This window comes from Aptenodytes patagonicus, chromosome 1 (genome assembly GCF_965638725.1).
Source record: "Aptenodytes patagonicus chromosome 1, bAptPat1.pri.cur, whole genome shotgun sequence".
Classification (NCBI taxonomy): domain Eukaryota; kingdom Metazoa; phylum Chordata; class Aves; order Sphenisciformes; family Spheniscidae; genus Aptenodytes; species Aptenodytes patagonicus.
In genome coordinates this window covers 59,452,922-59,476,073 of record NC_134949.1, presented here as the reverse complement: position 1 = coordinate 59,476,073, position 23,152 = coordinate 59,452,922, and the positions used below count along the sequence as shown (strand labels likewise).

Below are 23,152 nucleotides of genomic sequence, written 5' to 3'. Positions count from 1 at the left end.
GTACCTGTTGCTGAAGAATAGAGATCTGTTTCTCCAGGTTTCTCTTTGTCTCCTCTTCTTCTTCCAGTTGCTCTTTGAAACTGTTCTTCTCATCCTCCGTTTGCTTCAGCTTAGTGCTGAGGCTCAGTTTTAGGCGAGTCTCCTCCTGCAGCAGCTCCTATAAAGCAAACACCCCAGTGGAATTCAGCACCACTCCTTGGCTTTAAAGGCTCACAATCCTCACCCACTCTCTCCAGAACGAGTACTTCTGAAGTTGAGTTTAAGTATGCAACTTATTTCACAGATAAGACAACCAAAGACAGAATTTAAATAATTGTCTTCCAGTGAGTCAGTATAGAAACAAAATATTCAGAAGGGTCCTATTCTGTCGTACACTCTAATGATTAAAGTATACTACTTCACCACACAAGCCACCCACAGTCCTTTCTGGAGTCCTCTGAGTAGCACACAAAGCACTAAAACCTTTCTCAACGATAGTATGACTGTACTCTGCTACATGACTTTCTCATATTCAAGTATCAAAGAAAGTGACAACAGGCTAAAGTGATTTAGCATGGTTAAAACCAACGTTGGTCTTAGCAGAATTGTAAGACACTGGTCATTTACCAACTTAGGGCACCAAGACTTATTGACTTACGCTGCCAGTGCTTGAGCTGAAGGATCTGTAGACTAATAAGCCTGGTCTTTAAACTAATGCCTAATTTTTGTATTGTGCACTATCTTTGAGTCTTTTTTAAAAAGAGTAATAAGTAGACAGAACATCAATAACTCTTCAAGGTTACTTAGTATCTGAGGTTTGGCGCACTCTTCCTTTCCCTTCCAACCTTCTGCTTGGTACTCCGTGCTTTACTAAGAGTCATACTCTATTAACTGTAAATGGTTGTTTTATCCCAAAGTATAAGACTAAGCATGATTTTTTTCCTGAAAAAATATCAAGTGATTTGAATCTCTCACTTCCCCAACATCCACTGGGAAATACAATTTTCTGCTTAACTTACAAATTTACCAGAAATCACACACACACAAAAACCCTGTCAAATACTTGACTATGAAGACCTCAAACAAGAACCTAACATTCCAGTGCAGTTCTAGCATTAAAGAGCTCTCAAGCAGAAAGGTGATAGAGGATGACTTTAAAAATCTAAGACAGCGAAAGTTACATATGTTCCACATACTGAGGAAGCAGAAGGAAGATAAACAGCTTGTTTCTGTAGAAATGCTCTCAATACCATGCAATATAATCCCTTAGCACAAAAAGCCAGACCCAGTCCTTTGAAATACTGTATATCTGGTATTTAATGGTGTCCAGAGTGATTTCTCACTTTAAGAATTTGTAACGGACACTGGCTGCACCACACACAGATGCCTTGGCTTCCAAAGCTCTCACCTGTGTATCCTGAAGCTGTGATTCCAGGGCAGAGAAGTCCTTTGCTAATTTGATTGATTTGCTGTCAGACTGGTTCAAAAGACCTGTGACATTGTCCAACTCGACCTGAAGGAGAGATCAGAATATCAGTTATTAAATGCATCAGCAAAACAAAGCCAGGAACAGGTGAGCAGCTATGAGACCCAAAACTGAAAACTGAGGCACCTCTCAACAGTAAGGCATGTATATAATCTCTCAGGGGAATGAATGCATCATTTCCAAAGTCCCAGGGATGAAATATGAGAAGTCGAAAAGGGATTTTTACTATTGCAAGAGCCTTCTGGTTTTGGTTGTTTGGGGTTTTTTTAAGGCCTATATGAGATTTTGGACAGCCTGGCAAGAATTTTAAAAGCTTCTATTATATTAACTCTCTTCTATTTCATACTACCTGCTTCAGGACTGCATCTAGAGCCTCAAAATTACATTTTCACACTCCAAAAGATAGTGCACACACCGGCAATGCTCAACTTTTAATGACAACCCCCCATAAAGGAGAAGGCAGAAGACAATGCTCTGTGTGAATCAAAGGGATTTGTTGTTCCCTTGAAGAAATCAGGAGAAAATCTTAAATTTCCACATCGACCTTGAGCCACCCCTCATCACCATCAATCGCATTACAAAGCTTCAAGACACTGTCTTCCAAATTAGTTACACAATCATCAATCTGTTTGTGCCACTCTAGGTTCACAAGCAGCTGAATGTTTACAGAACTGTACTGTACAAACTGCTGCACGCTGAAGGGGAGCAGACACACTGACACTTTAAGGCTTACAAAACTCAAATGGCAATTGGTTACCTCATCTCACGGCTGCTCACGATAAGTGACATCAATCCAAAGGTCCTGCCCTGACAATGAGTTAAGGAGTCTGCATAGTCCTTGGGAAGCAAACTATGGATTTGCTTTTTGTAGGAACATTATCCTTAGGATGAACAAGATTTTTGAACTAGTTATGGGGAGGTACCATCCTACAACCTTTTCTCTCTAGCCCTGGACTGAATCAGAAGCTCAGGAAAACCCATGCCACTCACCTGCAATTTGTTAACCCTCTCAGCCAGTTCAGTCTTCACTCTTTCACCTTCTGTAAATTTCACCTGCAGTTCTTGGAGCTGAGCATCTACTTTTTTCCGCTTGTGCTCAGCATCCCCTTTGCCCTGCAGAAGAACCTTCACCTCATTGGACAGTTCAGCCCTCTCACTTTCCAGAGCTTGTTTTGCTTTTTCAAGATTTGCTTTCACCTGAAGAGGAGGGGGAAAAAAAAAAAAAGCAAAACCCTTGAGACTTTAGATATGGCAGGATCCTTCCACTGAGTACATTTTTTTTCCCCAACAAGCAAGCTAATGTTGCATGTTTAGCAGCTAAGTTGTAGACTGCTTACTCATAAAAACAAGCAGGAGACAATTTAACAATCAGAGAAGACAACAATACAGGAGATAGTCCTCCACCACCAGATTTCCAAATTAAAAGTTGTACAAGTCAACAAGTGCTAGTAGTGAAAAGAATGTCTTGGCTATGCAGTATAACATGCCTGATGGGAAAAAAGAATGAACGCAACTATTTAAAACAACTTCATATATGCTTCAGAGTGAAAAATGATCTACCAAGGGAAGAGCAGCACATGTATCAGAAGCCTGGTATCATGAACACTTCATGTTCTTCTGCAGCTTTAAGACATGGTCATAGAGCAGCTATCATTTCAGGGAGGTTGACTGCTTTGGCCTTGTGTTTTCTGTTCCACATACCCGTTTGGTTTGTTCTAACTGCTCTGCCAGCTCTTCAATAGCTTGTGAGTGTTTCTGCCTCATCTCTTGGATTTGAGCCTCATGAGTCTTTGCCTCATCTTCAAGGGTCTTCTTCAAAACCGTTACTTCTTGTTCTCTCTTTGACCTGCAAAATTCACAAATTCCATTTAGATGGAATCGTTCCATTTAGGAGAGAATCAAACAGATGTGTATATCCACCAACAGCATCTCTAATGCAGAAAAAAGGCCAAGGTCTGTTTAGCCCTACAAGCTATAAAGACACTTTTCAAAGTTAGACCTTAGCATTGCACCCTTCTTAAGCGCAAGTTGGCAACATTAGTTTCAGCCTAAGAAGTAATAGCCTGAAAGTATGAATGTTTCAGGGATATCACCAACGCTATGCTTAGGGAGCAAACTAACTTTCTTACATCAGGTGAGGTAATGCAGTCTTGACTACAGCTTGCACACTGCCTCCTTCTGTAGTCACTGAGGCTGCTAACCAGCCTACCCTGATAAAGGCAAAGACTTGCTTTGATAAGAGACTGGCAGCATTTATTAAAAAAGTCAAAACCAAAACCAAATAAGTCAACACAGCTACATGTTGGAGTTACCTGAGCTCTTGCTGAGCAGCTGTAGAATCTAGCGTGTCTTCTAGCTCTGTTTTCAATGCTTCCAGCTCTTCTCCCAGATCCCGCTTCTGTTTTTCAGCTTTATTCCTGAATGCTCTCTCTGACTCCAGGTCTTCCTGCAACTCAGTGATCTGGGATTCGAGTTCCCTGATCTTTTTCAGGGCCATGTTCTTCTGAGCTGCCTCTTCTTCTACCCTGTGTTCAACATAGGGTTCTGGTCAGAGCCAGATTTAAACCATATGTAAATTAAAACCACCCGTCCTACCAAGAATAATCAAGAAAAAGCTGGTATTGGTCAGCTCTACAATATTACATTCAGACTTTGATCCATATATCATCTACAAATTCTAAGTTCTATTTCCCAATACTTGAGAGAGCACGATTACTTACCTTAAAGAAGGGGACAGAGAGAGACTGACAACAGAAGAAAGCAGAAGAGAAAGCACCATTTTACATTGGAAATTAGACACTTTACTGAATAGATGAATATAACAACTACCAGAGAGACAATGTGTTGCCACTACTTTTTAACTCCATCTGAAATCTTACTGCTCCAGCAAAACGTGTGCTCTGCACATTACATTCAGGGTCTAGCTCTGTACAGAGAATGTGGCAGTGAGCAGCAGCCAAAGAACTGATGCCAAGGACATGGATCTTAACAGTCCACAGGCTGAAATACAACAGCCACAGATTCCATTTAGTCCCTATTCCAAAGTGACACAAAGACAAGAAATACTTCCCAACCTGGTGGTCCCTGAACCCTGCAGGTCAGGTTCTCACCTAGCTAAGGCTGCCTGCAGCTCCTCTTCCTTCTTGGCCAGCTGCATTTTGAGTTCTGCAATCTGAGCCTGCAGCTCAGCAATCTGGTCATGCAGATCACTGGAGTCCCCTTCAAGCTTTCGACGAGTCTTTTCCAATTCTTGCCTCTGCTTTTCTTCACGTCGCAGACGTTCTGATGGAGATGGGGACACATTAACTTACATGGACGACACATACTCAAGGAACATTGTACGAGCAGAGAAAATAAAGCTATTAAAGCAATAGTTTCTTTCCCAATAATGCAACTGTCCAAACTATAGCTGGAGTGCATTATTCTGTCAGGACCTATACATGCAACTGCCCCCCTATTTTGCCCTCAGAACATATCTGGGCAATTTCCCTTCCCCTCATCTTACAGCCGAACCTCCTTCTCCCCTTTCACTGTAATAAACAATGCCAGCACAATGCCAGTCTCTCCCAACACCCACACCACACAGCCATAAGCACTCATTAAGCGATGCTGAACACAAGGTCTGCTCTCCCTTTACTGAAACTAAATAGGCTGGCTCCTGCTGTGTTAACCTGGGCAGTTTCCAGATGAAGTGCCTCTAGCTTGAACTCTGAAGAACTTGTGCAAACAGGATATCAAAAACAGCACTAACCCTGACAGATTGATGCTGCTGGGAGTAGAAAAGTGGAGACACTTCCACAGCAGGAGAAGAAAGAGAACCAGCCCCTCTTCTCCATTGGCCTGCTGCTTTGGAGAGGATTTTTATTTAGATCAAGAGCTCAGCTGACAAAGCACATAACCTTCAGCCAGCCACTGAACAGCTCTATCAAACCGATCAATAGCATACACACTACAGACTAATTTTTAACCCCTCAGAAACTGGAGAGGACTAAAACTCTAGAAATGAAACTGAAGTTCAACAAATTTTAACAAGAAACCACCTAAAACTAAACAGGCAAGTCCTTTGCAGGATCTGCCTTTAAAAAAAAAAAAAAACAAGCCACCCAAACAAACAAAAAAAACCACCAAAACCACCTTCAAGGTCTGTGATCATGGCCTCATGCTTATTCTTGAGTTTGGCTAAACTCTTAGATTTCTCCTCTTCTTCTGTCAGGTTTGTTGTAAATTCAGACATTCTGTCTTCCAACAGTTTCTTTTCCTGCAGAATTGAGAAGGCAGTGTCAGAGCAGTTGCTGGAATTACAGATTTTTCCAGAGTTGACAGTGCTTAAAGATGTCAATGTCATGAGTGCCTACTCCTGCTACAAGGAAACTTGGAAATCCTTTCAGGATTACAGATAGTATTCAAATAAAGGGTTACATAAAGATTTGTATTTGATAGCCCTTTCAAAGCTGAAAGTGAAGTCTGTTTATGAAATAACTTGATACTGTTTGGCATAACAATGTATCAGAAAACGTTTGCTCATGGATCGTTATTTAGTCAAGGCTATTTAAACGTCATACTATACTGACTTATGAATACAGGCAGGCAGCTAATTTCAAAAATTCAGGTCAGAGTCGTCAAAGACAAGATTGAATTCATTCATAAGTTTTCCCATAACATGGGAAAGGTCAGCCTTTGGTGGGTGGCTCCAGGAGAAACACCCATGCATCTTTAGCCTGCATAAGAAGCTGCAGGAGTCTTACCTTAGCCAATTTGAGATTCTGATCTTCCAGAACTATCACATCTTCTTCCAGTTTCTTCAATTTGGCCTCTGTGGTCACTTTTTCTAGCTGCAGCTTCTGCCTTGCGCTTTCCTCTTCTTCAAGCTGCTCCTCTAGTTCCTTCACAACACCCACAGAAGAGCAAGGCATTTGTCAGTGCTGCTCACTAACCAATGTAACAGCACAGTAGCAATACTAGAACTTGGAAGGTTTCTTTACCCTTCCCTTCAAGGTATTATTAGTACTTTCCAGAAGTGACATCTCTGTCATGACTTAATGCAACATACTGCGTTCTAACAAACAAGTTTTCTAGCAGAATAAACAATGGTATTTTGCAAAGAATGCTACCATTCCTAAAACACCTGGCTTAAGCAAAGACTTGTCTAATTATTTGACAAGTGGCCATCATCTTCATCTTCAAGAATGGAACAGCACATTCCAGATGACTGACTGAATGCCTCAGGCTCAGCACCAGAATCGCTGTGTTCTATTGCTATTTCCACAGATAGATTTTTCTACCTTTTTTTTTTTTTTGTTCTCTTTCTCCCATTGTCTCAGCTTGGAGGGAAAAAGAACCACTTTAACCTTTACTATCCTCTTTACTGACAAGAGGCAGCATTCCCAAGGCATTACCTGGATGTTCTGCTGCATTTTCTTCTTTTCAGCCTGCAGATGTTGACACCGTTCTTCCTCTTCCTCCACCCTTGCTTCCAGGTCATGACATATCTCTTCCAGTTCTTGTTTCTTGGCTGTCAGGCGGGCTCTTATCTCCTCAGCTTCAGCACAGAGTTCAGTTTCTGCTTGCAACTGTTCCTGCAGCTGCATCTTCTCTGCCATTAGCTACATTGGATACAAAGCCAGAAATAAGACAAGCTCCAATTTACCAAAGCACTTAGCAATCTGTGTTAAGTGAGGTTATGTGCTCCTGTATTCCACAGTTACAGTCTTAATCATTGCAGCAGTCTCCTGCTGCTAACCAAAAGCTAAATATCAAAACATAGCTTTTAAGTGTTTGTCCTCCTTCACAAACCATGCGCTGCAACAACATATTATGTTAGCCTTAACAAAATTCTCAAGACCATATCCATTTGAAATAAGGAGATTGTCTAGTTTTCCCCTGCAAAAGTAACACAAGTAATTATCAGCCCTACAGAAGAACAATCTTGCTGCAACCTTCTATGTTCCAAACAAAAAGGATTCCATTAATGACGAGGTTGAATTCAACCAGCTTGCTATGACACTCAGCCAAAGGAGACTTTTCTTCACGTAATGGCTATAGAAGGGCAACAGGTAGTCACCGTACAAAATGACCCGCTAGAGAAACTGAGCTGGGAAGAAGGGCAAAGGAAATTGAACAAGGTGGCAGCCAAGCCACCACATATTTCAACAAGTTGGAATACTGCAGCTTATCCACCAGACCAATAAAGCAAAGGAGGAGCTCTCAAGCAGTTGGCCAGGTAGAGAGAGAATGACTTTTACACATGAGATTTGGAAACTCACCTGGGCCTGGAAGGTCTCCATCTCACTCAATCTGTTTTCTGCAGCTAGCTGCCTCTCCTTGACCTTTATTAGTTCTTCTTCCTTGGCCATCATTTCCTCTTCCTGTCTGCTTACTTGCAGAAGGGGCTTCACCTGAAAGGGAAACCAAGGGAATGAGACGTGTATAACAAACAAGGAAAACATGAAGAAATGGCTCTTGTGCTTGATAAGCATTGAATAAAACAACATTTTAGATAAGTGTCATATTTGAAGGACTGACCAATTGCTTAGTTGTGAACACTGGGAGGATCATAGAGGACTAGATATCATCTATTCTGCCAATAACACGCTTTCTGCCTGCCCAACTTCTCCTCCAGGATGGGATGCATCAGGAAAGGGTTGGGTAAATTCCAGACCCTCAAGGGCTAAGTAGTAATAGCAGGAGAATAAAAAAGTTGCCATACAATGGGGAAATTCACAGGTAGGTCAATGTAAACAGAAAACAACACCCATCTCTGTGCTCCCCCATCAAAAACCCTTAGAAGTCATTTCATAGGAAAGAGAAAAGTTTAAACTCTGCTTTCATTTAGCTGCAAAGTCTCATGGCTAAGCAGCAAGAAATCCCATACATTTAGAAAAGAGACCATTTCTTCATGTGTTCATTGTCTTTATAAAGGTAAAATATCTAAAAGTCTAACAACAAGATCAGACCTCAGTGCTTTTCCTTTGCTCTTACAGCCCCAAAGAGATGGCAAGCCATCCCCGTATTAACAATTTTTTTCTAGCTAAATTGACTAGCCATGTAGTAAGTGACTCTTTGAAGTGCCATACCACCAAAGCAAGCGTTCTTCTTAGTCTTCTTAGGCATAAAGCATTAAAAGATGACTTCTGCTTTTCTACAACATTACTTGGATATAGCGTTGCACTTGGTTTATGCAGGCATACTGCATAGCTATAAAATATGCTATGATATTCTCTGCCTAAATGAATCAAGGTGTAGTTGCAAGCCAGCCCAGTTGTAGAGGAAGTGGTTTTTGTGCCCTGGTTCAACCTGAGAAGCTGAAATTGCAACCAAACTGTCAAAACTGCAAAGGGAAAAACATTACCTTGGTGAACAACCTCCACCATTGCCAGTTCCGCAGTTTCAAATAGGCAGCACAGTTCCTCTGAAGCACTTTCATGGCTGTCAATTGCTGCTGGCGCTTGGCAAAGGCTCTGCAAGGTAAGTGGAGGTCAGACAAAGGAACCCACAGTGGCACACAATTCTCTCCACCAAGCCCTTTCTTAGATACCTCTACATTTTTACTTTAGAAGGTTCCCTCATAAAAACACAGCAAAATTTCCTCTATCTTTTCAAGTTGTTTTTTTTTTTCTTGGGTAAGAATGGTTATCCTTTCCTTTATTCAATTTCCTATTTAATAAAGTTTTTCCCTAATGTCTTCTAGTCTGAAAAGCCTCACTGTTTTCACTTCAAAAAAGGGAGATCTGAAACAAAGGTGTGTTTTTCTGCCAATCTGACAGATACTACTTTTGTTTTTAGAACTGTACCATTTGCAGTCCTACCTAATAGCTCAAGAGAAATCCTACACCTCCTGGATCAGTACTGTACTAAGACCTTTTCATTTTCACATTTGCAGTTTTCAGCTCTTCTGTCAAAAACTTTGCCTGCTGTATAGTATTCCTATAGAGAGGAATAGACTTTACTGCTCTAGCAGTATCTGGGATAGCAGCACACTGAGTTTCTTGCAGGTGCCAGAAGTCCGGCATTACAGAGATCAGAAAACCCTAAAACAACCATCAACTGTTATATACAACAAATAAATCATGGCCTTTCTGACAAAAAATAATTTCTAGTCCGCTTTTTTTGAAGAGAAACTTCTACCTGAATGGGAGAAATACACATTTATAATGTACTTTACAAAACATGGTCCTTACTTTCTGGCCAGGTAGCCTCTGCAGCATGCTTGGAAGCCAATAATGACATCTGTGATCTTCAGGTCTCTCTCTTCTTCAAGATGAGCAAGGACTCCAGCTCTGAAAAACACTTTACTCTGTCCAATTCGATAAAGATTGGAATCCAGCTCCAATGCTTTGATCTAAAATGAGAGAGAGAAGAATTCATCTCCTGCAAAGACTGCTTCATGTGAAACATCACAAACCATATTTGTGTCTCATGGCTGTAAGATAGCCCTTCCCTACAATGAGCCACTCAGGCCAAACTTGCTAGCTCCCAATAAAGTCCTGTCCCAATTAGAGGAGTTGGAGCTCAGCCAAGCACAGCATGAAACGGACGTAACCACAGACAGAAAGTATGATGGAAAGCATTGTTTAATACAAGACCACATCAAGTACCCAGAACTACAAGGATGCTGTGAGGAACATGTGCCTAGTCCCAAGAGCCCTCTTCCTTTCGTAAAGGAAACACGTCTGTTGATCCTTCCTATTTATTTTTTCCCAGTCCTAATCTTTGTCAGAAAAAGGCACCCCAACCAACTTTCCTGTCCTTTAAAGGATTTGCTGTCAACACTTATACTAGTAAAGAGGAATAAGGTGTACTCCTTTAAGACAGAAAAAAGGGAATCCCTTACAGCCAAATTCAATTCAGTCTCCCCTAGTCTTCAAGCTACAGAGCCAAAGCTTTCCCTTTGAAGCAGGCAATTCTGCAGAAATTAATTGGAGCCTTCACTGAAAGCATTTGTCACCAGCAGGCCATTACAAAAAGTTTGTTGAAGCTCATACTTCAAGCATGTGCTAAAGATAACATTAATGCTTCTAAGCATTTTGATTCCATGAATACTGCTAGCATCTCAAAGTGTATGCATCTGTGGAAACAGAAAGATCCTCTTAGCCTAGGATTATTGAACTTCATGCTAGTCAAAAGTCTCCATCTGCGAAGCCAAGAGACAGCTTTTTGCATCCTCCTTTTCTCAGACAAAACATTTGACTTTGGAATTTTGGTCTGTGAGTACAAGATATATTTAACACACACAACTCTGATTTCCACACCACACCCATAAAGTTTATTCTATTCAAGTTGAGTTTCTGGGATGTCTTACCATCAGCACACAAGCCTGCTTTCCATCCATAAATCCTTTGGGAATTGCATTTGGAGTTAAGATTTCATATCTGAAGAGGAGAAGGCATTAGACTAGTTATACAAGTATATTTGAAAACAACAACAACAAAAAAAAATCAGTAATGCATTCCTATGGCATTATGAATTTCACAGCTTACGGTCTTGTTAGAAGAAAAAAAATTGCATCTCTAGACAGAGTATGAACCAGCTGTCTTAGATGGGGTCCTCTACGCCTCACCTTAACTACACGCTTGCTAGAGAAGTCAAAGATGCTTTAGGGAGGCTTTGTGCCAGGAAATTCCAAGGGACAGATATTCTGTGTTGCTGCCTTTGAAAACAGTGGCAATCTAGTTGCAATAAAATACTTCAATTTTTGCACTTATGTCTTAACTTTGCCAGGGTAAAGACTGCTTCAGATTCTTTTCTAGGCCTTACCTTTGTCTGAATTCCTGGAATACAACTCTGTTGGGGAAACCTTGACGACAAATACGGATTCCCTCCAGCACTCCATTACAGCGAAGCTGGTCGAGGACCAAGTGGGGATCTAGTTTTCCAGCCTAGTGAGGAAAAAGCATATTTTATAAATAGCACAAAGCTTTTACAAAAGGGGATTACTCCCTTGCCTCCCCCTCTTTTTTGTAAAGCAGCCAGTTCTCTCTTTTCCAGTTAGAAGCAATTGAAAGCTTTTATGCCACCTTCAGAACTGCAAGTATCAGTCTCCAAAATTGTGATAAGTATACAGTTATTTAGGATGACCTTAAAAAGATATCCTGAGAAAACAGGATAAGATCTCTTGCAAAACCTGACAAAAGACAGTAACCCAGCCACATGCCCCTGGAAGCCCACGTAAGAGTGCATGGGCTATACTGTTATAACTGTCTTTACCTTTTTCTCATGGTTGGGGATAATACAACGGACGAAGTTGGGGTTGGTGTTCCTCAAGGTAGCCATCAGTTTAGCCAGCTGTTCTTTATAGAGCTGTCCCACTGTTCGGAACATACCCTTCCTGGTTTTAAAGGCCCCTGGCAATGCTGTATCTGACATACCAGCTACCTGATCCAGCCCAACAATACGGTCAACTAGAGAGAGCACAAGAAAGAGTGTTAAAATTCTGCCACAAACAAAGGAAGCATTGGAATATAGAAAGAACATCTGGGTAGAACAGGATAAATGAGAGGAGCTGCAGGATCCTTTTTGCTTCATCTCTACACAGATGTCGACTCCTGTACAGAATTTGTGCAGGGATAGGAGCAGGAAGGAAAAAAAAGCAACAGCTCACTACAGGAAGTTTGAGTGATGGAGTCAGACTTACTCCCAAACATATTCTACTGATGGTCTGGATGACAGTTCTAGAAGAGCAATCTAGAAATGAGTTTCAGATGCTTCTACTTGCTTAGGTTACAATGAAAAACAATGAACCAAGAGTTCTAGCTGCTAGCCCAGCAGAGTCAACTATTAGTTAACTCTGACCCAGAAGGGGCCACAGTTAGAGAAAAAGCCCAGCTTCACTCTTGCATTACAGGCAGAACTGCCATGACTGGTGATCAGAAAAGCCATATCTACTTGTAAACTGAGCAAACATGGTAAAAGGTATGATAGAAACAAAACCTCAAGATACCACTGTTTGAGTTATTTTTGGAGTACAAGTATTCTATGACAGAGACACGAACAATACCACTAGGAGAAAGTCAGAACTCCCTGCCCCAACACTTTCTCCATTATGCCACAGTAACATCCAAGCACTGATGAAGCTATCACCTTGATGGGTGGACTCCACAGATTATTTTTTTTTTTTCTCCTTCTTTCCCCCAACAGAAGCCAGCTAGATCTGAGAGTAGCAGAGGCAAGAAGAAACTAAAGCATTACTTTTTCCCATTGCTCTTCTACATGGAAATAAAAATTCACCCAACAAAACCAATTGTTTCACTGTAAATTTCCACACACCCAGTGCATTTTTATTAGGGGCTTCAAGCTACTACTTCACTTTATCTTTAGTGGTTGGCTGATGCCTACACTCAGGCTCCCAATCTTCACTTCAGAAAATACATCAACTTCTGCTCAGCTGGCTTCTGATTAACAAAAAACTGTTAAGAGAAACTCCTACAAAAGAAGAAAGAAGAAAGGATACTCTGATTTACAGTTAATATTAGTTTAGAACTGCTCACTTCTAGAGCAGCTGTTAGAATAGGGTCAAGGTTGTCTTATCAGAAAGAAAAGAAGGTTATGTTACTAGATGACATCACAGGGAAAGCCACAGAAGAGTGTCCCAGATTGTGGCTGGAACAATCCTCTTAATCTTGAGCCCTGCAATCTACATCAAGACAGTAAAAAGGACAGTCACTTGCAACAGAAGATCCAGCTAAGAACAATAAATGAGAACTGATCAGCTGTGGTTCAGTTGACATTTCAAGTCCAAAAGGAGCCTCACACAGAAAAGGCCCTGTTAGGCACAAGTGGCTGACAGCCATTTTTCATGCAGTACAAGTTCCTTTGCCAAACTAACTTTCTTTTAAACGATTGGCAGCTGAAGTCAAATCCCAATACTAGAATCAATGTTAAACTGGATTTCAGTTTAAACGCAGTCTTAGAAATCTTCCTTCCAAATCTTGCAAGAAATACAGCCTTGCTAGCGCTACGTTCAAACAGTTGACAGGGATTTGCTTTTAGCTGTTCCTATGCAAGTCTTGCAAGAGCAACCTTTAGCACCTGAATATGTCCATATTTTTCTTGTATCCACTTGCAAGGTGAGAGTTTTGCTTTTGTTTCAAGGTCCGTGAGGAGCTACTAGCACAAAGCAGAGGAAATGAACAAGAAAGACAAGCAGGTGTGACAAAGGGACAAAGAAAAGTTAACGGAAGCATTTCTTGCATGGCTCTAGGATGCATCACACACATGACACGACAGCTGGGTTTCTCAGTCACCTGGTTCTAGATGAAGAATAGGAAAGTGTTGATAGAAATAGGCTCTCTGAACGTTCTGCATCTCTGCAACAGACAGAGACGTCAAAGAAAACCCACCACAGAAAGTGACAGCAACAGTAAGACTCAAAAGCAGATAAACCCAGAGAAGATAGAGTAAAATACTGAACAACACTGCAGCAAGAACACACTAGTTGCAGGATTAAAAATGTAGATTCAACCTCAGATCTTGTATTTGAGCGTTGCAGCTATGCAAGCTGCTGGGACATAATGGTGCATTCATATTTTATCCTGGCATTCTCGGTTTCGAGAAATAATTGCTATATATGCAGCAAGCTTAACGTAAGTTGAGGCAAGTGAACCTTTCTCTTGAGTTACAGTGAATTTTTAATGCAATACCACGATCTAAGCAAAGGATGTTCCAGGTAATACTCATCTTGGTGGCTTAGTCTTCAGGGAAAAAAAGCAACACAGCTCATCACAGACTTTTGATGATCAAACAAACTCTTCCACATAAAACAAGAAAAAACAAATGAGATTAAGTTTAATTACATACCATCTTTCCACAGCTCAGACACAAACTTATCCGATGACTGGTGGAGAAGAGTAGCAATGTTATCATTCAGCGGATCCATGTTCTTCATCAGCCATTCATCTGCTTTATAATCCACCTGGAGAAGATAAACATGTCAAGAAACTTGGGGGGATTTTCTGCAGCACAAGATGCAACAAGATCCTGCAAAGTCTATAAAAGTAGCACTGAGGTTTGCACAATCAACAACAGATTACCTAGTCATGCTTACTTAGATGGCAAATCCAAGAACACCTACAAATTTCAAACCCTTGAAAACAGCTGCATGTTCTGTTCTGTCAGTAAAGGGAATGGATTTGCAATGCTAGTTTGCACCACCCAGAGTGTGACACAAAAAACAACTGTATCATCATTTTTGGTGATGAAGTCTTGATGCAAGGTTTCTGAAGAGTACCTCCAATCTCAGTAAGTCACAGAGAACAAATTTAAATTGGTATCAGTTTGACACGTCTTCAACTATACATATATAACTTGCAGGCAAAACCCCATAAGCCCTGTCAGGTCCACAGCAATGGAACAACTTTGTGAAGTCTTCCACTGATTTCCCATAGGCAGACATTTTGTAAAGCAGCCATTTCTAAGAAGCAGTGGTTATGCATTAGAAAATACAGCAGACATTCCAATGTTCACATTTTAGCTACTAATTCTTTACCTTGCCAGCATAATGTATGATACAGAAATCAGCTTTGTCTTTCAGCTGTTTTGGCTTCTGAAATTTGGGGTGGGTGCCTTGTTCTTGTACAACTTTTTCCACAAAGCTTTTGTCTGTTGCTTTTGGGAACCAGCACTCTTCATCCAGCAGGGCCAGTATACCAGGAGGCCCAGCCTTAAAGAAGGAAAACATCAAAGCATCATTAAATACATGACTACACCAATAATTAACACCTTTAGATGGCTAGGGGGAAAAAAAAAAAAGGATACCTAAGCCTGATCCCCATCACATTCACCTGTTGTGTGGTATCAGTTCAACAACTTCCATACTAATAGAAATTGTTAATAATTCTTCAAAATCCTCATCTGAATTCTAAACATTTTTATGAGAAGGTCTCTTCCATGACGTTTGTCTAGGTTGTTTTACGTGGAAAAAAAAAATTTTTAATAGAAGTAACACTATCACACTGTTCTCCAAATATCCAGGTGTCTAAATGCAGAAGACCATAGCAGAACATTTCACAAACTAATCCTTACTATTGGAACATCTACTATGAAATTTATAAATTTCCAAGTTTCATTAGAGCAGAATGAAAGCAGAGATTCACAGCTTCTCATCACACTTACAGTTAAGTAAGAAAGTTCACACTACTTATGGTAAGCCACACATACATCTAGCACCATGCAGATCTACACAAATGAAGACAATTTTGTGAGAGGAAAAAGTGGCTGACTAGATCTATTTTCATGAAATATTTCCTACAGAACTGATACTAACAGATTTACTGATGACATACTTTCAGACAAAGAGGAAACTGTTCACTTCTGCTTCTAAGCATACCACAGTGTCAGTAGAGGATTACAAAAGCTAGAAAGCTAGTTTCCAGTCTGCAGGTAGAGGTTATGTGCTCAATGACAAAATTAGCGCAGCCATTTCTTGCTGCTCGACAGTAGACGAACAAGCTTACCGGCTTCTCTATGAGGTCAATGCAGGGCTGCAGATCCAGGCCAAAGTCAATGAAATTCCACTCTATGCCCTCCCTCTGGTACTCCTCTTGCTCCAGAATGAACATGGTGTGGTTAAAGAGCTGCTGCAACTTTTCATTTGTGTAGTTAATACACAACTGCTCAAAGGAGTTCAGCTAATGAAGAAAAAGGTAGAAAGATGTTTGAACAGTTGCTTTTGCAGACAGACCTACTATTCTCTTAGCACAAAAGGTCACATTTACAGTTCAGGAATTTAAGCTAGCATTCTGTGTGGGGTGGACAGCTCTTTGTCAATAACCCCATTTGCTTATTAACTGCCTTTCCTATCACGTGCCACTGCATCACTGCTGCAATCCCTAGGGAAGTTCATACATACTGTTCCTCAGACTTCGCAAAAGAATGTTTAGTTGTAAACAGCAGAAGAATTACTGCAGCTGCTTAACTCAGGAATAGAAAAGACTCTGGTTTTCTCACAAACTCAGAGCTGGCAGGTTCTCTTCATAGGAAGAGGAAGCAACAGAGGTCTGAAGACAAATTCCTAAGAGCATGTGGACTGGAAAGTCCCTTTTTAATCCTCATATATAAAAATCAGAGCAAGGAAAGGGAGGGAAATTTCTTCAACGTCTCCAGATTTCTTCAAACTGTAAGGACAAGGTTAATAACTCACAGTACATTTTCATGTTAGACCACACTAAATATAATGCAGCTGCTGAAGAGAATGGTCCTGATCTATTTCTTCCATGTTTCAGTAATTCCTAATCATGTATTTCCACTCCCCTCCTTTTCATGAGATCCAGCAACCATGAAACCAAATGTAGACTGATCAGAGAGGGGGAAGGAAAAAGAGAAAAAAAAAAAAGTATCAACTTTTCTGTGTCTTAGTTTTCCATTTCATGAATAAACTGGTCCAATTCACCTTGCAGCTGCACATGAGCCAGATCCAGTGTAACACAGGTTGATAGGAGCTGCCTGGCTGGGATAATGGCAGGATAGTTCTTTTCTGATGGCAGCCTGTGGTTGCTTCAGACTAAGTACAAGGCAAAGCCACATTCTAAAATTGTTGTTTCATAGACATAATGGTTTGGCCTAACAGTTCACTGCCACCTATAGAGGGAGCTCCCACTTCCTCTCTTTTCCATCTCTCCCTCAACTTGCCTTCAGCTCTTCCTCGCCTACACTTATCTTGCATCAGTTTTTATGCTCAGATTCCCCTTTGCAGACTGATTCAATTATAAAACACCATAAGAAAATATTTTCCACAGGGCTAGAGAGGTGAACAGTACAAGCAGTTGCAGCCAGGAGCAGTAGAGGGGAAAAGGAGCAAGTTCACTCCTTTTCTGCATCAAGGAGCTGCTGTTAAATCCGTTTAGCTGTACATGAAACCACACTCTGATCCCCGATTTTCAGGCTTCTTGCAGAAAGGAGCATACATAGGTCAGAATTTATGCTGGATCTTATTTGGTCTACCCTGTCTTTGTCTTTTCCAAAACTCAGCAGCAGGAAGAAGAAACCATTTCTAACAATTTTTAGTGATGCTAATAGGTTTCAGTGGGTCAACCCTTAAATGTTTTGGGACAGACTAACTAATGGGACATAAAATTTTAAGTCCAGTGGTGATCCATAGCTCTACATGATGTTTTAAAAGACTTTTGTAGGTTAGCAAACTCTTAAGCTGTGAGCTATAAACCATCAAGAACACCTGAAATTGTGCAATTAAAATAATTCTAATGCACGTGCCAAAGAGGATGTAAGCACCAGAACATACAGCAATAAAACATTTGCAGAATACATAAAATACTAAAGAATGAACCACTTAAGTTAATAACTTATCTGACAGTTCACATCAGCAGGGGTCTCAAATAACAGAAGTGGAATACAAATCCTTTCCAAAACTATATTATTCTTTTCCAGTTTTAAAGCGATTTCCTTCAGTGGTCTTTGCCCCATGGTAAACTGTGTTGAGTGCAAGGACCTGACATCTCCTTACCTCAAAAATCTCAAAGCCGGCAATGTCAAGGATTCCAATGAAGGAGGCACCCTGTCGCTTGGTCTTATCCAATGCCTTGTTGATACGCATAACCAGCCACCGGAACATACGTTCATAAGTGGCTTTAGCCAGCGCTTCAATGGCAAAGTCAGCCTAAATAGAAAAAAGACAAATATCAGGAGTTACATTATAATTCAAAGGAAGGCACAGATTACACTGTTTCGGCATCTAATGGCCCAACTGCAGTCTGAGATTTTATCTCCACCACCAAATTCACTGAACAAGGCTCATTTCAGAGGTTATTCCCAATGAAAAGCAGATGGCACAGCGATACTCCATAAAAGAGCAAAGAATTTGTCTTACTAAATTAGTGTGTCAAAGCCAAATTTCAGGATCCTGCCTGTTGGAGAAACCAATGCCTGGTATTCAAGAAAGAAAAATTATGCCCAGTCACCTCCAAAGACTATAGTAACATAGCGTGTTTCACAGGCCCAAAGAAAAGCATTTAAATTCTTTTGTAATTTAGGATTTGTGAACCCCAATCCCCTCCTCCCATGCTACTACCCTACCTGTGATTGACACAAAAATACTATGTATAGTAAGAAATTAAATATCAAAATGGAAAGGCAGCCTGTGACTATTTCTAGGCTTCACTCTCTTCCCAATCCCTTCCATGTTACGGGGGCACATTTATTTACACTGAGAATAAGGATATGTTGATAAAGAAGCCACACAGTGAGTAAGCACAGGGGCTTTGCTCCATTCAGGAGGCCACTAGCTCCTAGGTCAGGTTTCATTTAAAACAACCTGATTCAAAAGTGTTACAAAATTTACGATCAGTTTCAAGGCTGAGCAGCAAATTCTTCCACACTAGTAGCTCACCTACTCAAAACTGGTGCTTTCTGTATTACAGCAACTTGAAAGTGTCATCCTTGCATAAAGCACTGAAGGAACTTACTCCCTTGGGACAGCCAGTCACCAAAATTAGGGAGTTGCGTTCTCTTCACCCCCCCCACCGCCCCAGATGAGAGAAAGTGCTACGGGGCAGGGCGATTTCTACCTTTATACAGATCAAGTGAGCAAATACTAGAAACAATACGCATGCTACGTTATTCAAGTGAAGTTGCCATAAGTTGCAGCCATAAATATGGTTATTAAACACTACAGAAACCTCCAGTACATTTGTTAGCTTTGTGGCAGCAAGATTAAAGACTAAAGTACTCGTTCATTTTTAGAGAGTGCATACCTGCTCTTTGGTCTGAGCTTTCTGGACATAGTCTCGCCCAACTTTGATGCGAGGAGTCAGGATACCTCTAGTGAAATCAGTCACATTGATACCCAAAAGGTGAGACACTTTCTGAGCAGCTAAAGATGGTAAGAGGAAACAATAAAGAAATTAGTTCTTTTGTTTTTCTCACAGAAAGCAAGAGAAAAAGGAAGAATATTCCTGCAACTGCGTTCCCAAGAGAGTCATGAAACAGCTTATAAAAAACGTTAAATGAAGAACAGGTTAATGAGACAAAGAAAGGTATCTTCCAAACCAAAAAAATCCCCCAAACACTCTTGCAACCCATACTACAGGTTACTGAGTTTCTCCAGAAACCATGAGAGTAAATTTGAAGCAATACTCTCAAACCACTAAGTCATAACACAGAAGCTTTGCAAAGTTCAGTCTGTAATCAATTTAAAGATACGTCAAGTAACGGATTTCTTAATCAAGCTAATTGTTCTGTCTTCATCTACTGATTAGTCTTTGAGGTAACTCTGTATTTCAGATTCAAGATCCAAAACCCAAATGGTTTACTCTCCTCCCCAAAATGCCGTTTAGAGCATATTTTCCATAATAATAAAAGCCAAAACTATAAACACTTAAAGATAAATCAGCAACCTCCTATATTTCTGCAGTACATCTATAATGAAGGTCTAAGCGCTAAGTCTTCCAACAGATAGCCTCCTATCACATGAAACATGGTACTATTTACACAGGCAACAATGGGCAGTGCAATTAAAATATGTACGCATACTTTATACCCACCACAAAACTATCCACCTTACTCTTACAGTTACAAGTCTACCTACAAAGTCAGCAAAGAACGTTCCTTAAAATCGGATAATATAGGTTTGTAGGGGCAATCATTCCTAGCTTCTGGTTAAAACACACATGCTACATATTCCAGTAATCCTTTTCATCTGGTCATCACGTGTACTTCCTGCCTAGCCCTGTCACAAGAACAGTGCCACACTCCTGCCCATGGGTGGCTGCAAACCCATGCCTAGCAAAACAGCGCGTATTTGTATGAAGGAGCATGTCAGCTCCTTTGACAAGTAATTCACCTAGAAAAACAGGACTCCAGCATTCCCTACATACTGTAATATATTCTTCTACTTGCAAGAACTTCCTGTAGGCTTTTTTCTGCATTTTTCTTTGGGGTGGGAAAAGGAGATTGGTTACCTGTATTGTCTGGCATAGAGGCTTGGTCTGTATTACGCTCCTTCTTGAAGACTATGTTGCCAAGTTGAAGAACACCCGAGATAACCTTCAGCAGACCTTTTAAAGTAATAATAATAGCTTAGTGTCAGACATCTCCAAAAACCCTGATATGACCCACTTACCTTTCCTGACATGGTTAAGAGGCCCTTCTCAACATCCCGAAGACCTTTCTAGAATTTGGGAAAACACACCACAGGTAATTCCTCTTTATGACCCCCATTCAGACACAGGACTTTCCCTGTCCCTCCTATGCAAGACTACGCAGCCTGGAAATTTACCCATTCTCAACATCACTATAATAAAGTGGGAGACAGGATTGAGGGTAATGCGCCATCCCACAACATCTGTATTTTTTGATAGAACATCTGTTAGAGGGCCAAAATTCACTATTTTCCTCAATGACTACTGTTAAACACAGGAAAGAGAGTTATTAAGAGTACATACAAACCAGTTAAGAGAAGGAAGATTCTGTTCCTTTAACCCCATATCACTTTTAGCTCCCTGACCAAGGTCTGTAGTCCATACAGACATACATTATAATGTATGAAGGGCAGCAGGATGTGGGTGAAAGTGCCTGTACCATAACTATTACTAATTACATGCTGAAGCACCCCACCCATTGCTAATGATATATTCATATTCTTTGAATGGTGCACATCACAAAAGCAGCATCAGATGCTAGGACAGGAAAGACAGTTTTCAATGCCATAGCTTCAACTCAATCAATCAAAGCTCATTGCATAATAGCTTCTAGTTGCCTTAAGCAAAGTAAACTGCAAAGGGGATCTTGTACCAAAGATTTTTTCATCCCCTAAACTCTACCTGTTACAGAAACATTTGTTTTAAAACAATCTCCTTTTGATAGCAGAGCAAACAAAGGCTCCATATATGCTACATCAGGACTAACAGAAAAGAAACATATATGTTCTTAGTGGCACGTTATGAAATCCAGTGGTTTGACAGCTGAATCTGGAGTCCTGGCACTTGGACAGACAGCTTATTTTGATGTTGTCTCATAAATGAAGACAGTTAGTGTTTAGACTTTATATCAAAACTAAGACAGACTACCATCCAGCCAGCTACTGTATGCATTATTCTTCTAAGCCTATAAGGAACATTAACGCACTTCACACTTTGAACAGTGAGTGCAAAACACTAAAGCTATCTTTGCTGTAGTGCCTGGAACCAATAGCTCACCTACGTGACAGCAAACATGCCCTAGAGCATACGTTAAAAACCCAGCTCAAAAAACTGAGCATAGCTGAACATCCTGACAATAAATTAGGCTGCCAATTCTTTTATTCGGTTTAGGCAAATTTCTCTTCACCTTCATACAGCAGTTTCAGTCTCAGATGATTCACAGAATATCAAGTGTATTAAACTGCGGATAACGACAGCATGGATTTATAGCAAGCTGGACTGTGAAGAGCAACAGTTAAGGCACAGGCACATATTCCCTACAGCCACAAGAGCTGCAGCCTCCAGCAGAGGAGGTGGTGACCTCAAACCACCAGAGACGCTTGCTTCAGTATAGAGAAAAAACAGTCCTAGTTTTAGAAGATGACATACATTTAGAAACTGAGATGTTGCAGAACACTGGTTCCCAACCAGTGAGGCAGATCATGAATGAGACAGCAGAGAGCTCTGGTGAATATGTATCACTGCACTTTGTGCTGGCTGCATGCAATTCTAGCTTCACTGTCATGGTACTGTGCTCCCAGAATCAGACAATATTAATTTCTGATCAGCAGTTCAGTGTTAAGCTGGAAAGAAAGGCACTATGACCAGGCCATTCGCAAAGTACTAATCCAGCAATGGTTGGATTAGATACTTTAAAGCCACTGCTTAGGGATAGGGGGAGCACACAAGCCGTGCATTGCACAAGAGAATGAGGGGATTCTTGTATCTTGGATGTGTTATTCATAAACTGAATATACAGCCCTCAGATTGGGAACAAAAACAGCAAGCAGAAGCATGTTTTCATTAGCTGCTTGACTTCTAACATTAACTGTATAAACTGAAACTGTGCTGGTAGATGCTGAAGTGGGTCACTCCAAAGCCACTAAGTTTATTACTTGCACACCGTTCACCTGGGGGGGAGGGGGGCATGGACACCAGACAAAACAAAACCAACAAAAAACCCAAAACAAAGAACCCCAGAAAGATATGATCTGTTCCCTCTTTCATTTCCTTACATTTTTAAGCCCTTCAGAGGATTCATACCTATCTGTTCCTCATCTGGGATGCCCATGATCTTCATTGCCTCCATGGTCTCCTGAAACATATCTTTGTCTTGCTGACCCGGGATCGTAACATGCCCATTGGAAAGGAAGCGATATTTGTTGTAAGGCTCCAGCAGCAGATCAGCTTAGGAAAGAATTGAGAAAAAAAGTTACTATGGCACCCCTTTTTTTTTTTAAATAGACAACAATCTATCTCTACCACTGAGATCAAATTTCTGACTTGCATATGCTAGCAGGTGCTGGATGAATCTGGGATTAAGCCCAGTTTTACTGCAGGCTGAACATTTAATTTATTTTAGATAAAATTGGAGTTTTTCTGCTGTATTTCCTTCTATTCCCTCCTCTGGGCTACCACCAAAGCAGTGTCAATCATCATTATGCCCTAAGCCTATAAGAAGTAGGGGTTAACTTGAAAGTAAATTTGCCTTTAATTTCAGACACCTCATTTGTTTCAAGTCAGGTGAAAGTTAATATATAGCTCTTGAAACAGTAGCAACTAT

General features: G+C 40.7%; 1 protein-coding gene across 1 annotated transcript in view; it reads right to left on the bottom strand.

Annotated features, from left to right (window-relative positions):
- Window positions 1-23,152, bottom strand: part of MYH9 (myosin heavy chain 9) — a 72,544-nt gene that overhangs the window by 8,348 nt on the left and 41,044 nt on the right. Inside the window, exons 9-30 of the mRNA XM_076338513.1 lie at window positions 22,633-22,776; window positions 20,371-20,466; window positions 19,165-19,283; window positions 17,919-18,071; window positions 15,913-16,086; window positions 14,946-15,119; window positions 14,258-14,372; window positions 11,669-11,862; window positions 11,219-11,340; window positions 10,764-10,833; window positions 9,643-9,803; window positions 8,814-8,922; window positions 7,729-7,860; window positions 6,862-7,068; window positions 6,211-6,348; window positions 5,600-5,723; window positions 4,576-4,747; window positions 3,778-3,990; window positions 3,167-3,311; window positions 2,456-2,662; window positions 1,388-1,492; window positions 5-157 (exon numbers count right to left, since the gene is read on the bottom strand). Coding sequence (XP_076194628.1) covers window positions 5-157; window positions 1,388-1,492; window positions 2,456-2,662; window positions 3,167-3,311; window positions 3,778-3,990; window positions 4,576-4,747; window positions 5,600-5,723; window positions 6,211-6,348; window positions 6,862-7,068; window positions 7,729-7,860; window positions 8,814-8,922; window positions 9,643-9,803; window positions 10,764-10,833; window positions 11,219-11,340; window positions 11,669-11,862; window positions 14,258-14,372; window positions 14,946-15,119; window positions 15,913-16,086; window positions 17,919-18,071; window positions 19,165-19,283; window positions 20,371-20,466; window positions 22,633-22,776 — 3,227 coding nt within the window. The remainder of the gene's footprint in view (window positions 1-4; window positions 158-1,387; window positions 1,493-2,455; window positions 2,663-3,166; window positions 3,312-3,777; window positions 3,991-4,575; window positions 4,748-5,599; window positions 5,724-6,210; window positions 6,349-6,861; window positions 7,069-7,728; window positions 7,861-8,813; window positions 8,923-9,642; window positions 9,804-10,763; window positions 10,834-11,218; window positions 11,341-11,668; window positions 11,863-14,257; window positions 14,373-14,945; window positions 15,120-15,912; window positions 16,087-17,918; window positions 18,072-19,164; window positions 19,284-20,370; window positions 20,467-22,632; window positions 22,777-23,152) is intronic.